Here is an 18,073-nt window from a genome sequence, read left to right as displayed (position 1 = left end):
ACACATCTACATGTTATAAGAGAAGAATCAGCTCCTAATGAGCAAAAAACAAAACAAAACAAAAACCCTAATTTCGCCAACTTTTCAAGTTATAGATGAACTAAAGTTTGGTTTCATCCTGTTATTCAGCCCAAATCCACGATTTTGCTTTGCTCTGCATCTTGGCCTGTAAAAGGACAAAAAGGCCTAATGCCGTTTTCCTGGTCATTTCTAGCATCCTTGAATTTCACACTTATCTCAATTTTATCACTTGAGATAGACTAATTTCTTTTTTTTTTTTTAATGGAAGTACAGTTGACTTACAATATTACATTACTTTCAGGTATACAACATAGTGATTCAATATTTTTATAGATTATACCCCATTTAAAGTTATTATAAAATATGGGCTATATTCCCTATGCCGTACAATATATCCTTGTAGATTATTCATTTTATACATAGTAGTTTGTACCTCTTAATCCCCTATCCCTATCTTGCCCCTCCCCCGCTTCCCTCTCCAGACTGGTAACCACTAGTCTGTTCCCTAGATCTGTAAATTTCTTTATATTCATTCCTTTCATTTTTCAGATTCCACATATAGGTGATAACATACAGCATTTGTCTTTCTCTGTTAGACTTATTCCACCAAGCATAATGCCCTCCAGGTCTATCCATATCGTTGCAAATGGCAAATTTTCATTCCTGTATACACACACAAACACACACACACACACACACACACACACACACACACACACATATCCTCTTCTTTATTCATTCATCTGTTGATGGACACTTAGGTTGCTTCCATATCGTCATTGCTGTAAAAGTGCTGCTATGAACGTTGGGGTGCACCTATCTTTTCGAATTAGTGCTTCTGTTTTCTTCAGATATATACCCAGGAGTGCAAGTGCTGAGTCATATGGTAGTTCTATTTTTAGTTTTTTAAGGAACCTCCATACTGTTTTCCATAGTGGCTGCACCAATTTACATTCCCACCAACAGCGCAGGAGGGTTCCCCTTCCTCCACATCCTCACTAACATCTGTTATTTGTGGTCTTTTTGATGATGGTCATTCTGACAGGTGTGAGGTGATAACACTGTGGTTTTGACTTGCATTTCTCTGGTGATTAGCAATCTTGAGCATCTTTTCATGTGCCTGTTGGCCATCTGTATGTTGTCTTCGGAAAAATGTCTATTCAGGTCTTCTGCTCATTTTTTAATTGGGTTGTTTGGTTTTTTAATATTGAGCTATATGAGCTGTTTATATATTCTGGATACTAATCCCTTATTTGTCATATCACTTGCAAATATTTTCTCCCATTCAGTAGGTTACCTTTTTGTTTTGGCAATAGTTTCCTTTGCTGTGCAAAAGCTTTTAAGTTTAATTAGGTCCCATTTGTTTATTTTTGCGTTTGTTTACTTTGCCTTCAGAGACAGATCCAAAAAAAGATTATGACGATTTATGTCAAAGAGTGCTCTGCTTATGTTTTCATCTAGGATTTTAATGGTTTCCTGTCTTACATTTAGGTCTTTAATCCTACTGTCATTTCTGATCAGCAAAATAACACCAGTAATATAAACAGTGCATGTCATTCATATCTATTGTTCATAAATGAATATTAACTTTCAAATATATAAATAAGAATTCTACATTTAAATTGGTGTGAAATCACCTTGTGTGCCTATATATTAATATTCTATCAGTTAAAATATGAATATGTGCTTGTTATCATGAGAGTAAAATGCTGTTATAACTGATGAGTATGAAACTATTAACAGGAAAGCAAATGAGTTAATGTGAGAGTTGAGAAAGGGTTCATTTATACGACAGCTTTAGGAAGAACATTATATTCACTGAGGAAAATTTTTATAAAATTTTTAGAAGTCAATAAGAGATATTATTTTATAATTCTATTATACTTATAAAATTGTTTAGTGTACTAACATAAAACAAAGTAACCTTTAAGAACCATATTCGATTTTTAGTTATTTAGTTTTACATCATGAAAAAAATGACCTTTTTTAATGAAAAAGCTCTATTTGGGAATTCTATACATCTTATGCAAATGAATTAAAAGCAGAATAATTAGCTCTGCCATCTCAATTTCACAAGGAGAAAGAATGCTAAACTCACAAACAATAATATCCACAATGAATCATACATATGTAATAAAAATATATAAGGAGTATGGAAAAAAAAGAAAGTGTTAAAGAGAATTGGGGTTCCCAAAACATGTTTTATTCTCACTAATTAAACCTGAGATCAATAGTCTTCATAAGAATGTTTTAAAGAGAAAAACAAATACTGTATGCTAACACATATATATGGAATCTAAGGAAAAAAATGGTCATGAAGAACCTAGGGGCAGGACAGGAATAAAGATGCAGACGTAGAGAATGGACTTGAGGACACAGGGAGGGGGCAGGGTAAGCTGGGACGAAGTGAGAGAGTGGCATGGACTTATATATACACTACCAAATGTAAAATAGATAGCTAGTGGGAAGCAGCTGCGTAGCACAGGGAGATCAGCTGGGTCCTTTGTGACCACCTAGAGGGGTGGGATAGGGAGGGTGGGAGGGAGACAAGAGGGAGGAGATATGGGGATATATGTATATGTATAGCTGATTCACTTTGTTATAAAGCAAACACCATTGTAAACACACCATTGTAAAGCAATTATACTCCAATAAAGACGTTAAGAAAAAAAAAGAATGTTTTAAGAAGAGAATTCCTATTATTTTGAATCTACAAAGAAACAACTGTTTGCAGAAATGATTACAGGACACCATCAACCATTTTCAGGAGTCGAAGACAAAGAAAGTTTTGAGATTTGTCTGGATAATATTCAGCTTTAACTCACTATTGATTTTAACACTCAGCCATCAGACATTTGACCAAAATTGTGATTCGATGGGCCCCTATTTAAAGGCAACCTTAGATAACACATTTCCAGCATTTCATCCACGTTCTTCAGTGATGCTCTTTTTCTCACGCCTGAACACAATAAACCATGAGTACCAGGAGTCCACTGAGCCTAAAGAAGTGGTATTCGGGGTATGCCTAGTGATTTCTATCAGTGTCTCAAATATCTTTGTCTCAAAGAACATGCCTATTACCAAATCAGCAATTTTATTTTTATTTTTAGTACATACTAGCAAATAATAGAGGCAAAAAGCAATAAATCTTCAAACAAGTATGCAATGCTCTAAAGAGGGCAACCCTTGGAAACCAGACTTTCAGGTGCAGGGCTACCCATCCCAGGACAGCTAGAAACGTTCACTCACGAGCCTCTGCATTCCAAAGCAGAAGATTTAGGGGTAGCGATACCTGATTTACTAAAGTGCGCTTGTTCATAAGCCAACCATGTGAAGACAGACGGAATGTCTCCAACAATCCAAAAGGTGACCATGAAGAAGTGGGCTTACTCAGACCACTTCCGGATTGTTCCAGAAAGTCCGTAAGCACCAAGATGACAAACCTTCTAACCATGACAGCTACCCAGAAATGGCCTTGGCTGCCCTAGCGAAGGGAGCAAGCTCTCCAGCACAGATGTGTTCACGCAGAAGCCAGAAGGCCATTCACCAGAGACTCCCGTGAGGGTTTCGTTTCACACAAGCAGTTCACACCAAAGGTGCGATGACCATGATCGCTGACATTTACAGAGTGCTTCCTACCCACGAGGCTCAGCAGTGCAGATGAAGCAAGGTCCAGGCCGCTCACACAGAAGCACAGCTCAAATCTAAGCTGATTCCTGAACCCATGGTCTTCACTGCTAGACCCTTAACACACGAAACCCGTGTGCTTTTTAATCAGCTGCATCGGACCCTGCCCATTTCCCCTCTAGTCTCTGCAGCTCAAGGACTCACAAAAAGCCTGGCCATCAATCAATACTTATTCAAAGGGCGAGCCTGCCCTGCTTCCCGCGTTCCCTGCTTCCTTAACTACAAGTCGCACTTCTGCTCTGGGATGCCAGGAAAATTTATCCTTCGAGATTCTGGCTCAGACGTTACCTTGCCCTGACCAATCCAAGCCCGAGTTACGGCTGTTTCTCCCTAGATGATGCCGGCATGGTGGAGCCTGCCCTGCCCTCCCACAGACGAGCTACATTTACTAGCCCTCACCCCACCCGTATCCTTGCTGTGACCTGTGGCCACGTGACAGAGCGCTGGCAAAAGGAAGCACGGTCAAAGTAACGCGTATGTGCCACTTCTGGCCCACACCTGCAGCCACAAGGGTTCTTTCCCCCCTTGTCTGCTGGAGGACTGGAACCTTCTAAGTTCTCAAGGTCTGGCTGCCAGACCAGCAGCAGTAACATCACTTGGGAACCTGTCACACTTGCAAACTCGGACTTAACTGAATCAGAAACTCTGATCATAGGGCCCAGCAACCTGTGTTTTAACCAGTGTTACAGGGGATTCTCATGCAAACTCACGTTTAAGGACCACTGCCCTCAACAAACCAGCCTCAACTGCAATCAGGCGATAAGGCCCCAGGCAGCAGAACAATGTGTTGGAAGGAACACTGGTCTCTGTAGGACCAGGTGAAGTGGAACTATCCACCAATCTGGACCATTTACATCAAAACTTATGTGAGAAAACAAGTAGTCTATTACCTTTAAAGGTCCTGACTGGGCTTCCCTGGTGGCACAGTGGTTGAGAGTCCGCCTGCCGATGCAGGGGACACGGGTTCGTGCCCTGGTCCAGGAAGATCCCACATGCCGCGGAGCGGCTGGGCCCGTGAGCCATGGCCGCTGAGCCTGCGCGTCCGGAGCCTGTGCTCCGCAACGGGAGAGGCCACAACAGTGAGAGGCCCGTGTACCGCAAAAAAAAAAAAAGGCCCTGACTTATTGTTGGGACGCCCTGCAGCAGCTTTATCCAAGCTAAGTCCACCTGACACACCTTTACATGCTGTGCAAATGTATCAGTCTTTCTCTTCCCTCTAGACTAGAAGCTCAGGAGCCAGACCAGCTCTCACTCATCTTTGCATCCCTCCAGGGCCTAGAAAACCCCTGGCCTACACCAGGTGCTCGATGAACAATAATACCTACTTACCCTTTTCCATCTTTACTGCCAAAATGGTAATTCGTAATCTCTAAAATTATACCAATAAGCCAGCAACTTCCTTTTATAAAAATGTTATAAAAGTAACAACACTCACTATAGACTAAAACTTTCCTACTCTACGATTCTCAGAATGATGTCCATTTGTCAAAGTCTGTCTTCGGCACTGCTACTACCTCGTTTCCTTGGGTCCCAGCGCGAGAGAAGGCTCTTAATTTTGATCCAGTCCATCTTCCCTGATATATAACTTATACTAATACACACTTGCTTTTCCCTGGCTGAACCTTGCCCTGCTGCTCACTGTTTACTGTCCAACATAAAGATAGCTAATCTCCTTGCTACCCACAGTACTAGCCCAGCCAGGGAGCTGGTCTGTACTGACATTCGCCTTCATTTTACAACAGCTGAAAGGTGCGTTTACCAAATCTGGAGTTAGGGACAAAATGGGCAAAAGCAATTTAATATTTCCATTATTTTCCAGAGGTTCCTGCTTTCAATAAAATCAATATAAGAAAGAAAACGATCCACGACCAGCCCTCTGGCACGATTCTAATCTATTTTGTCTTTGCTGAAATGGTCCCAACATCCTTTTGTCTTTAATATTCCGAGCAGGATTTTTTTCTAAATCGACTCACACGTTTCCTACCAAATGCCACGTTCCTAGCAAAGCTATTGCATCAATCATTTCATAGTCCTATGTGCTGAAACTGAGCCTGTGCCAAAAGCCTACTTGGAACAGCACACTTAGCTCCCCGTTAATTCATATTCCCTATACTTTAAAAGAGAACGCTAACTCTTTAGAAACGAATCCTTCCAATCCATATGGAGAAGTGTAGCAAATACCCAACGATACCGACAATACCCCAAAATTCTGTTCTTTGATTTTGACTAGTTGATCAGAATTTCCATTCAAATCTAACGGAAGGCTGAAGCTCAATGCTGTGATGCCGAATATACCAAGATTTTCCTTTACTATGTGGCTTTTAAAATATTTTCCAAGAACAAAAGGAGAAGACGTAACTAGTCTCATACTACAGGAAAGCTACAGGGACCGCATAGAAGGATGACAATCTTAGACTGAGGACACTTAGCCATCCCCAGAGATACTAAATACCAGCCAAAGGGTACTTCTACCTTGTCCCCTCGGCTCTACGCAGACACCAAAAATCTTCGTCACTTCTATCCTTGGTAAGCAGCTCACATGAACAGCTGTGCCAGTCCCATATTAGAAAAGGCACCCTAACACCTGCAGTGAAACGCACTGTAGATTAAAGTTAAACTCCAAAGCCTGAATAGTTATCACAAGATAAAATATGCTGTCCAGAACTCAATGTACACGTTAAAAACCTGAAACATTGGTAGGGGCTTATTGGGCAATCAAGACCTTTCCAAGAGACTTCATTCTCTATTAGCTAGACATTTTTTTTTTAACATCACACCCATAAGATAGCCTTGACCACTTAGGCCAGTTAATAACTGAAATACTGGATCTGCAAAAAGAACAAAATGATAGCGGTGTGAAAGTCCAACCTTCCCACTTTAATGGGATATTAACTTTCAAGATTATTTCTAAGGTGTGACCCTCTCCAAATGACTAGAACTAGTCAGACAAAATTTAACCTGAAATCCTGCTGGCCAGTTTAAGGACGAAATTACTAAGTGATGAAATACAAGAATTACATCTTCAACAATCCCATGACATGGCTCCCAAGCCTTCTGCAGCCCTGACTGTCCTGCTATGGTTATAATCGGGTCCTCCGACATCTCAGAAGAGCACAGTGTTCTTCAGATTGGAATGACCACCACCAACTATAATAGAAACTGCTACCTACTTCCTGATGGCCAATAAGCTAAATCTGGCCTAGCTATGTTTTTTGGGCTCAAAAAACAGAAGATTTAAGAAAACTTCAGCCAAAATTTTAAAAATCACAAATTTTCACCAAAAACTCCAGAATTCCAGCTTCCCTTGAAAAATCAGCTTTGGTAACCACCAGCAAATGTGAGGGGGGCTTTGCTTTTAGCCTGGGCATGGGATTTTCACGTGGTCATGCTGTCCATATCTCAGAAAATGGCCGCATCTACATTCATATCCATTCATGTTCCCTGCCCGGCAACCTCTAGCCATGTGAATTTGGAATTTATGTTGGCATTAACTACTTCACCTAACCCATGACCTCATCAGGTAACAACATCTTACAGTAAACAGAAACTCCCATGATTTATTCATAAAATTTAATCCTGGTCGCAGGCAAGTCTCCTTCTATACAGTTAACTTCGAGAACTTCACCTGGTCTCAGGCAAGTCTCCTTCTACACAGTTAACTTCGAGAACTTCACCTGGTCTCAGGCAAGTCTCCTTCTACACAGTTAACTTCGAGAACTTCACCGCAAGTCTTTACATTTATCTTTGAAATTTGATATTGTTAAATTAGATACATTCAACTCAACCACTATTCGTTGTGCACCCAAAGGACGAGCGGTTTTGAAACTAGTGGTTTTGCAAAAGGCAGAGCCTCTCTCTCCAGTTTTAACAAGGTAAGTATCACCTGAATGTCTTTCATAGGCTTAGTTTTACCTATAATCTACCTTAAAAAAGAAACTAAAAGGATTCAGAATTTTTTGTCTGTATAAGCTGGGAGCTATTTATTTTAAAATAACATGTAACTGAGTAATTTAAATATGTCTAAAAGTATATATTGTCTACAACTCTGACCTTCCACAGATATCTAGTTTGGCACAGAAAACCTCTAAAAACTAAAAAAGTTTCTATGGGATTATGGCTTAAGACAGAAAGTATGTGGCATCTCCGTCCGATGCCAAGACAGGAGCAAGGCGAGCTGGTCAGAGGCCCAGACGTTCACGGAAGAGGGAGGTCCCTCTAGTTGGCAACTGGGCTGCCCCTGGCTTCCTCACTCCACAAGGACACAGGCCGCCGGGGGAGGATCCCCTGATGACACCTGCTGCCGGCCAAAAGCCAGGCTTCCCCGGAATGGCCGGCTGGGGGACAAGGGGGTGGATCAGCAAGGAGCCCTCTTGCAGGGCCCCGCTCACAGGGCTGTAAGGACAGCCCTTTGTTCTTTCTGGAGAAAGACAGTTCTGCACTCTGAAGGCTTTTTTCTGAATAGCTTGATAACAATGCTGATAGAGCTTCTCTTTCCAGTCACCTCTTATCACCCAACAGTGTAATGACAGTGTAATCGTCTAGCTGGGGATAACTGGTACCTCTCACAGTTATCTTCATTTTCCTTTGAATCCCCAGTCACATTCCTCCAAAATTCTTCAATGCTTTGCACATCTCCTTTTAAGTAACCCTCCTGAGGAAAATAAAAGTCAGCCAGAAAGGTTTACACAGCTTCCTTCTAACCCACGGAGATGTACTGTGCAGCCCTTTACGTAAACACTCACATCAGAGGCACCCCGTAACTCCCGCGGCTGTGCAGCTAGGAGGAAGCACAGCAGTGCCCACACGGAGGGACCGAGTCACAGTGACCTGACCCCGATCTGCGGAGCTCGGCCAGCTGGGGAGCCGAAGGAGCTGCAGAGACAAGGCAGCACCCCATCCAGGGAGGGGACGCCACTGCTGTCCTGACCCCACGACCAGCCTTCCAGCCAGGGAGGGTGTGGGTGTCAACGAAAGACGCTGGAAAAGTGAAGTGTCCCCGGGAAAAGGATCCCTGAGAGCCCCTGGTGCAGGGCTGCTCAGAAGCTGGGCACGGGTACCACCCCAGCCGGGAGCCTCCGCCTGGCCGCCCGGCCAACTCCTCTGGTAGCTGCTGCCTTGAAAAGTGTGAGAACCACTGCATTAAGCTGCAGCCACCTTCTCCTCTGTATCCCGCACGGCCAGCACACTGTCGCCACACGCCGGACCCTCCAATGCCTGCAAAATGCATCACGGCAAACGGGCACTGCACACCCTGATGCACCCGAGGGATGTACACACCGTGTCCTCCACAAGCCCTGGAAAAGCAGCTCGGCAGCTGCGACACCCAGCACAGACTGAGCTCTGTGTGCTCGGCCCTCTGCCGGCAGGACCCCTGATGCCAACCTCAGCCCTGCGGGAGGGGCCCTCACCCGCCCCGGGATACACACCAGGAACCTGCCGCTTAGGAAAGCGCAGTCAGTGCCTGGACCGCCCTGCTAATCAGTGCTGAGCGGAACTTTAGCTGGTCGGTGCTCCCGCCACGCGAGCCGCTCACTCCGGACGCCCTCCGTGCCCGGCGGTGCTGAGCGCGAGAGAGGCAAACCTGGTAAGAGGCCCTGTGCCTGAGGAGTCTACACCCTGGCAGGGAGGCGCGCGAAGTAAGCAAAAGAAATGAAGTGCTGCAGGTGCCATCAGAGCAGGGAAAGCCGAGGCAGCTCCCCCGAGGCCCCGACTGACAAGGGCAAGGGCGGCCAAATCACCGCCAATCAGCGGGGGCTCTCGGACCACCACTTCCGAGAGCGAGGACGATACACACCCTTGACAGGCAGCTGTGGAAAGGGGCAAAGACCCCCAACGTGTGCCCCTTACCCCTCTCCTGAAAAAGCCAGACCGAGGCGATGCTGGGCTTTTGCTTGGAAGACACAGGAGAGGCTGGGGGAGCCCAGAGCGAACGACAGAGGTTGAGCAGGACGGCTACCTGTCTATCTTCTCTTCGAGCTGCTTCTGCAGCGCCAGCCTCACTGCAGAACCGCGGCAGAGGTTCGAGGAACAGCTCCTCGAAGGGGCTCCGCCGGGGATGCCCACAGCCTCAGGCAGCAGCATGTACTTACCTACCGCTGGTGCCTGCATTAGACGCGCACAAGTGGCCCCCTGGGGAGTGACGCGCCACTGGAAAGGACGGGCCAGATCTTTAAAAGCTTCATCCGGGAGGCATAAGCTTTAGCAGAGTATTGCAAAATACGGGTTTGCCGACCCAAAGGAGTGTGGAGGGGGTTCCAGGCAGAGGAAATAGTTTGATCAAAGGCATGGAGTTAAAAGATAAGGAAACATATTGGGGGAACTTAACTGGTTCTGCAGATCCTTCGGGCAGCAGACCAGGACTGCACTTCCAGCCCAGCCACTGCCACATGCATGGGGGCTTCTGGCAATTTCCTGCTCCTCTGGGGAGAGAGTGTGGGTGTGTGAGGGGTGGCCAAAGTAGGGGCAGGGCCCAAATAACAGAAAAGGAGCCGGCAGCCATATTCGGGAGGTTCTAGGCCTCTCCTGTGGGCCAGGGGTTCCCAGAGATAAAGCAGGCCTGAGAATGCGTGGGGCAGGGCCTCTCTCAGGGCAGGCCTCTCAGCCCAGAAGGACCCCAAAGTTAGACTTCTGACATTTTCTACACATGAGGTTACACAGGCAGTCACTAGAGATCCAGTGACAGGACTGGAAAGGGACATGGACGTCATTCAGCTGAAAACTGGGGGCCACACCGCCTAGTGTGCACTTACGAATTTTATTCTTCCCGTATATTGTGACTATATTGTCAACAGCACAATTACACTGCATGACCTTTTGGAGATTACAAGTTAATCGGTTAAACGCAAACATTTAAAAAATGCATCACACTTTGATAACCTTTTAGTAATATGGAGAAACTTAAAAATAATGTGGCCAGGGCTTCCCTGGTGGCGCAGTGGTTGGGAGTTCGCCTGCCGATGTAGGGGACGAGGGTTCGTGCCCCGGTCCGGGAAGATCCCACATGCCGCGGAGCGGCTGGGCCCGTGAGCCATGGCCGCTGAGCCTGCGCGTCCGGAGCCTGTGCTCCGCAACGGGAGAGGCTGCAGCGGTGAGAGGCCCGCGTACCAACAAAAAAAAAAAAAAAAAAAAAAAAAATAATGTGGCCAGGTAGCTCTCTACCTCTGATGGTAGGAGAAGGTGGGTAAGAATGAGCCTGCTTAAAAATGCAGGTTCCCTGGCCCTCGCTGGGTAGCTCTGGGCAGAGCCTGGGAATATATAACAACAATCCCACATGATTTTTGATACAAGTGGTCTCACAGCCACACTTGAAAAAGCACTGCAAAGGGCAGCAGGGAAGCTGGGAAGAGGTTTAAGCAAGAAGTAACTGATCAGTATTACGCACTTTGCGCTAGATGTGGCTACCAGTGTTGCAGGCAGAAGCCTGATTATGATGGTGTAAGAGCGAGCAGAGATTAGCAAGATGCAACTGTTCTTTCAAAACGTGTGACTGAGAAGAAAGAGACAGAATAAGGATGTGCCTTAAGGGCCTGACAAAAGGTGTTTTATTTGTGTTCATCACGTAGAGAGATGAGTAACACTGTAAAGGACATGTCAGTAATCACAACGTCCTGCACAGGATTTCCACGGCCTCCAGACCCACTCTCCACTGTCCTCTGCGCCCCCAAAGTATCAACTTGCCCTCTGAAGGAGGCACCAGCAGGAAAGAGAGGATGGGAGGGAGTGGGGTATTCATCTCCCCTCACCCCCTCCCTCAAGGCTACCGCAGGCTGGATGGGTCCCTCGTTGGGGGCCGCAGCTGCTCCTGACAGGAGCCCCTACAGCTCCCCTCGTGGGGCTCTGACCCCCTTAGGGCTCTGCCCTTCCTTCCTCTGGCCCCTCCAGGCCTAGAGGAGCTGGTCCTGGGAGACCACCCTATTCCTTGCCGATTTCCCTAAACCTGCCCATATCTTAGTAAATGGTTCTTAAAGTCTCCTTGGTTACCTAGTTCAATCTGTCTCCTACCAGAACCCTGCCAGATACATACAACATTAAGCAGAGTGTAAATGCCAGCACAGTGCCAAATCCAAAATGCTACTGTGGTTCAAATACAACAGCAGTCACATCGGATGGGATTCAGGAAAAGATTCATCTGCAAGGTGCACTGGATGCGGGCTTGGAAGAACAGTGAGGCTTCTGATAAGCAAAGGAGGGGGGCACATCATTGCTGCCTATTCAGATCTCCTGAATCCGAATTCTATCTTTCCACATATCAGCTATCCCTCCCCTTTTCCAAACCCTACACGTTTACCAAAGCAGGACCCACGTCATTTGTAAAATCATTAAATGATCGCTCTGCTGGGGGTCCTGTTTACAGGTTGTTTTATTTTAAAGAAGTCTTGCCAAGTTCTATCATCGTAGACTCCCACCTGTTAAATCGACTGCAGGCAAAAGCTGTGTGTGAGCTGTTTTGATTATTTCCCTGGAAAGTCAGCCCTGATGGGCCACAGTAAACAGAGACTAGGGTTATTTGTACCTATCGAGGCAGTAATAACACAGGAAGCACTTTTAAAGCAGGGGACAAAGACCTCTTGAACAGTGAGGAAGCAGAAAAACCACTTTTGACTCCAAATTCAAAATGAGATTTTAATCCTACTTTAATCACTGTGTGGGGAATAGGACTGAACCTGAGCCTGATATCTCCCTTCCTAAAAAGGAAGTCCTAGAGATTTAAAATGGAATATATGTGAACAGATGTTAACTTCCCAAAAGAAAAACAGAAGACAAGTTCCAAATATTTCATAATTTGTAAAGAAGAAAGGAACGTGCAGCAGATGTATACTAGGAGCCAGGTACTTTACATAGATTATGTATTTTAATCTCCACAATAATCTACAAATAGCTACTATTTATTATCTTTATTTTATAGGTGAGGAAACTGGGCCTTAAAGAAATATACAGTAATTTGCCAACGAGCACAAGGCTGGCAGAATCTGGTTCCAAGCCAGTCATCACCACGGCATGACTACTTCCTACCGATGAAGGGAAACAGACACAGGGAAACCGACATGGACTACAGTTTAGGGCACGCGGTCCTTTGCCTCACTGCCTCAGATTAACCACAGAGGCAGTTTCAACTTCGAAATTTATTAGCCCCTTTTCCTCCCCTGAGTTCATATTTATATTCCCTCCAACTCGGTCCAAAAAGAATTTGAGGCAGCTTGATGAAACAAACACAGAATCATGGAATTTTAAAACTAAGTGCAACACACATTTTACACAGGGGGAAACTCATTTATGTAAAGTGACATTTCTAAAATTAGTTAACTGACAGGGCCCAAAATACAGATTCAAGATTCTCAGGCCCATATGCCTTCCTGATGAAAAGGAATCTTCCACAGCAGATTGCCTCAGTACGGCAGGGCTCTCAGTATGAAGGCCGAGGCTCGCTACGGCTGTAAAAGTAGACAGGTGCGACAAGTGAGTTAGATACTTGTGTCCAAAACCTAAAGCATTCAAATGGCCACTTTAAAATAAAACACACCTTTGATTTTCTTGTTTGGTTGCCATTCACCTTCTGCTCCTAAAAGTCATTATCTTCAAAAGGCTCAAAACTGAGAACGTCATTTATTTCTTCATCTATACAACAGGGTTCATCACAACACAGAATTGTAAGAGGATTAAAGCAGTTAATGTTCTAAACTATTCTTTTCCCTAATATATTATTTCACTTCATTGGTTGTCTACATGGCATGGGGCGGGGGAGAATATACAGCAATCCGCCAATCAACGAAATGGCCAAAAAGCAGGAAACGAGGATTCTTGCTCTGTACACACATCGCTTTCCCCACTCCAGCCATCACCACCAGCACTCCAGTGTTGGGAAAGCTCTTCCTCTCCACCCTGTCCTCCAAAAATACACTGGCAACCTGCATCTAAAACACGGATCTGTCAAAATGATTTGCCACGTGTTCAGAATAGAAATTAAAATGGACCTTTTACTCAAATGCTTAATACCATATGTACATACGTACCTGAAGCTAAAACACTTCAGGACTTGAATTTTATCTGACTTCATAAGGTGTTGTGAGGACGCAGGAGAATAATATAACGCATGTGAAAAAGATTTGCAAACTGTAAGATGTGACCCGTGATAATTATTACCTGACTTGGCAGGATTGGTTACAACAGCTGGTCCTTCTTCCTCCCTCCTCCAAACCTTTCCGAGTATCTCAAGTCTCCCTCTTGCCCCCTCTCCCCACCCCAAAAAGTTCAGCACGTCATCTCTAAAACAAGGACCCTGTCCCCAAACAGGACTGTTCGATGAGGTCAGTCTCATCCCTCACTGGCTGTCGGCCAAGTATGCCATCCTGGACATCATGTCACCAGGGAATCTTACTCCAATTTCATAGTAATTACAGCGTCAAGGGAAATAAGGAAAGAAAAATGGTTTGACAGGAAAGGAAAGGAAGGGTAAAGAGAGGGAGGAAGGAGAGGGCTAGAGAGCCCCTCAGTCTGATAACTCAGAAGTGAGGTAAGTCAAATGCAATAGAACATATATGTTCAGGTTAAAAAACAAAAACAAAAAACCTCTTAAAAAAATAGGTTGATCTGGACACAATTATTCTCCCTTGTTTGGTATTCATGTTGGGGTTTTTAAAAAATTCACCACATAGCCAACTAATAAAGAATACGGTTCTGTTCAATGACATCTGATGTCTTCTCGATAGCACGTTTGGCCCTTGTCTCTCCCTCAGTCCAAATCCCCACAGATATTCCTTTAATGATAACTAACCACCCTAGAAATAAAGTCGCCTGGAATGCAAGGCCTAGAAAGGGGAAACATCAGATGCTAAATATTTCCCATCTTAAGGCATCATCGAACCTCACTCAATACCAGATTTTATATTTTTATTTAAATATAAGACCTACTGAACAAATACTATGGTTACCTCAAGGTCACTCTGGAATTCTCAGAAAAGATGAAAGAATCCAGGAGCCTAAGGCAGGCAAGATCTTTTGTCCCTGTTCCTTGCCTGGTCTTTACTGCAACATATTTCCTCCTTTCTCTCCTACCTGACCCTGCAACCTGCATTCTTCTATTCCATACATACCAGTACTTTCTATCATTTTGTAAATTCCACACTCACTCTAGTAAAAAAGTTTAACTATTTTCTGGCTCTAAGGTCCTTTTCTTCCTCTGACATCAAATAACTGCTTTTATAATTTCCTAAATTTTCAAAACACTGTTAATTAGTGTATACCAAATTAACACACTAAAAAGTTATATTTTCACACTTTTCATCTCCTGATTTGTCTTTTTCCTGTTGAATCACTCTATTTGATTACAACTAGTTCTTAGGCTTTCTCTCAACTGGGACCCAGTTATTTACATGTAACCAAAGTTAATTTCTATTTTGCTCAACTTCAAAATACTGGCTCAGTGACTACTTTTTCATCCAATTTTACTAAATGATTTTTCAGTTATTCCAAGTGCTTTATCAGCAAAACAGTCAATTCTTCGGTGCTTCAGAGAAACAGTTTATTATTACCATAAAAAGTTAAGGCTTGTGTGGTATTAATCCAATATTCTTAAGACTTGCTAAGAGAAAACAACCCAAAATACAAGTGGCTATGCAAATTCAGAATGGTCTCAAGAGAACAAAGGTGTCCAAGGTACCAAATCAAAACCTGTAGATAATAAAGGAGGAAAGTCAAAATTGTAAGTCCTGTCCCCTTCCCGTGATTCTCCTGCTTCTGTCAGCACTAAAAAGAACCTGCTCCGGATTGCTGAGACTTTTAAATGAGTTTATTATATTAAATCACTTTTAAAGTCACAGGCATTATATAAATTAGAAGCCATGAGCGCAGTAGAGAAAATATTTCATCGTGATAGGGAGAGAGAAAATGAAACAGAGAGGAAGAGGGAGAAAGAGAGCATAATCCTGTTCCCTAAGATAAGTGGAAAGCTATAGGCCTATCTCTCTTGCTCTCATTGGCAAAACAATTTTTAAACAGATACCTACCCTGCATTTGCTGATACCTTGGCAGCAACCTACTTAAGTCAAGGAGGGTTGTAATACACTAAAAGGCCATACACTGTGCTTCACTTCAGAAAAGTGAGAATTCTCCACAGGGCTGAGAAGACGAAAAACCGTAAGTTCTGATCAGTTTACTAATAAACAGAGAAGACTACTTTCTTATAGTATGCGATTAATTTCACTAGTGGCACTTGAATCTATTAGCAAGATTCACATTATAACTGTAGTTCAAGATGTATGGGGGATAGGTATTTACTAAGAACCAACAGCTATTACTGAACTATAAGTAAGGAATTCAGATCTGAACAGAGGTAGAATTTTTTTATACTCATTGAACATACTTCTATTTAACTTTTTAAAACACTGAAGCACAAAGCACTTAGTGTCATAACGTTAGACACAGGGGTCATTTCCCACCTTGCTGCTATGAAACGGAGTCTGGACACAGAGGAATCCAGTATTATAAATGAAATCCCTGATGACATCAATGACAGCAACACATTCGGGCGGACAGTGAACCCGGATCCCTTGGAAAGTGCAAACACTTCTAGATCAAGTCCACTTGAAATAATTTTAAGCAAAATTTTCAGTGAACTACCTCTAGCCTGGGGCTAAAGCAATTATCTCTGCCCCACCAACTACCCTAAATGTCACTCTGACAAATACTCCCAAACTTTCTTTTCTGAATAAAAATGGCGCTGCTTTTCCCACACAATCCTGTTTATATCTCAGTAACCCTTAGGCCCTTCATGCAAACTCAAAGTGAGGAATTAGATGTCACTCTTCCCTACACTGTGTCAAATGCTTTTTGGGGGGGGGGGGGCGGGGGAAGAGGTGTTTCCATCTACAAGGTTGCCACTTTCTCCGCTAGACACCCTGGGATCATTAACTCAGTTTGCCTTTTCTTCCTAACCCCTGCCTGCCTTGCCCCAAACTGTTGCCTCTCTCTCTTGAATACGCCGCACTTCCACGCAAACTGTCCCAAAGAGCCGGTCGCCGACCCCGGAGCTGGCCTCCTCCACGCCACACACGTCGTGTCCAGCGCACCGTCCACCTAGGCACGTCCATCCTTTCCCCGTGGAGTATCGGGTGCCACGCGCGCAGGGCACAGACACCCCGGCTCCCCCAAAGCACAGCCTTTCCACGCACTGTCTACACCCGTGCCCACACGCACTGGAAGCGGCTTCGGGACTCCGATCGCCGACTACGCGGTGCACGCACGCCCCGGGTCGGGCGCTGCTGTGGCAGGGAGCAGGGCCAAGCATGCACGCGCGCACGTCGGTGCCCGGAGCCCCCGCGGGCTGCCCGGGCGGGGTGGGGGCTGGGTGGGCAGCTGGGGGCGGGGGGACAGCGGGCGCCAGGCAGCGAGCGGACAATAACAAGCGGGTCGCCTCCTCCCTTCGCCCCCGCCCCAGCCCGCGCCCCGGGTCCCGGGTCCCGGCTTCCGCGCGGATGGCACACGGCCGCGGAGGGGGCGGCGAGGGCGCGGTGCCAGCGGGGCCGCCTCGGGTACCTGGTCGATGGGCAGCTGCACGGCGTTGCTGAGGGGCTGCAGCAGGGTGGAGCCCGTGGTGCTGGTGGTGGCCATGGCCTGCCTGGCGCTCCGGCCGCCCGCGCCGCTCGCCCGCGACTGAGCCGGGCGACGCCGAGGACGGGGAAGCGACCGGCGCGCCTGCCCCCTGGCCGCCCGCGGTCGGAGCGCGCGGGGCGGGGCCGGGGAGGGGCCGGGGGCGGTGACCCGCTCGGCCCTCCTTCCGCGCCCCCACGCCCCCACCGCGCCCCCGCGCCCCCGCGCCCCCGCGTCCCCGCGTCCCGCGTCCCCGCCCGCACCCCCGACCGCCCGCGCCCGCCCCGCCCCCTGACTTCCAGCAGCTTCCAACCGCCCCCTCCCCACCTCGCGCGCCCTCGCGCCAGACAGCCCCGCGGCCCAATCGCGGAGCGGCGCCCCGACGCCCGCAGCCAATCAGAAGGCGCAGGCAGCGCCCCGCCTCCATCCCAGGCCCCGGCCCGGGGGACTAGGGGCTGTCTGGCCACGGTGGGCGGGCGGCTCGCGGGGATCGCTCTTCGGTGCCAGCGGGGGGGGGATCTCCGCCTCCTCATCCCCTTATTCCTCCTCCCTGCCCGAGGTCGGCGGCCAGCCCACCTCTCTCTAGAAGGAGCGGTGGACGACAAAGGGGAACGGGTTGGCTGCCAGACGAACGGGCGACGTGCGGGGCGCCGTCGAGCCAACGCTGGGGGAAATTGGGAACAAAGCTGGGGGCCGGGAGGAGGAGGGCAACAAACCAAAAAAGTGACCTAGATAAGAAGTCCCTTTGTCTAAAGGATTGCTGTGGAAAAGCGCAAACTTG

At 46.4% G+C, this 18,073-nt stretch overlaps 1 protein-coding gene across 2 annotated transcripts in view; it reads right to left on the bottom strand.

The window, feature by feature from the left end:
- MBOAT2 (membrane bound glycerophospholipid O-acyltransferase 2) overlaps positions 1-17,495 on the bottom strand; it is a 113,631-nt gene extending 96,136 nt beyond the window's left edge. For both annotated transcript variants that reach the window (XM_079941592.1, XM_079941590.1), the window contains exon 1: positions 17,239-17,495. Coding sequence is in view for 1 of the 2 variants with exons in the window: in XM_079941590.1 (XP_079797716.1) it covers positions 17,239-17,313 (75 nt within the window). In the remaining variant the exon portion in view is untranslated. The remainder of the gene's footprint in view (positions 1-17,238) is intronic.
- Between the last annotated feature and the right edge of the window lie 578 nt (positions 17,496-18,073).

This window comes from Stenella coeruleoalba, assembly GCF_951394435.1.
Source record: "Stenella coeruleoalba genome assembly, chromosome: 13".
NCBI lineage: Eukaryota > Metazoa > Chordata > Mammalia > Artiodactyla > Delphinidae > Stenella > Stenella coeruleoalba.
Note: the sequence above shows the minus strand (reverse complement) of the source record. Positions and strands in the feature narration are given on the sequence as shown.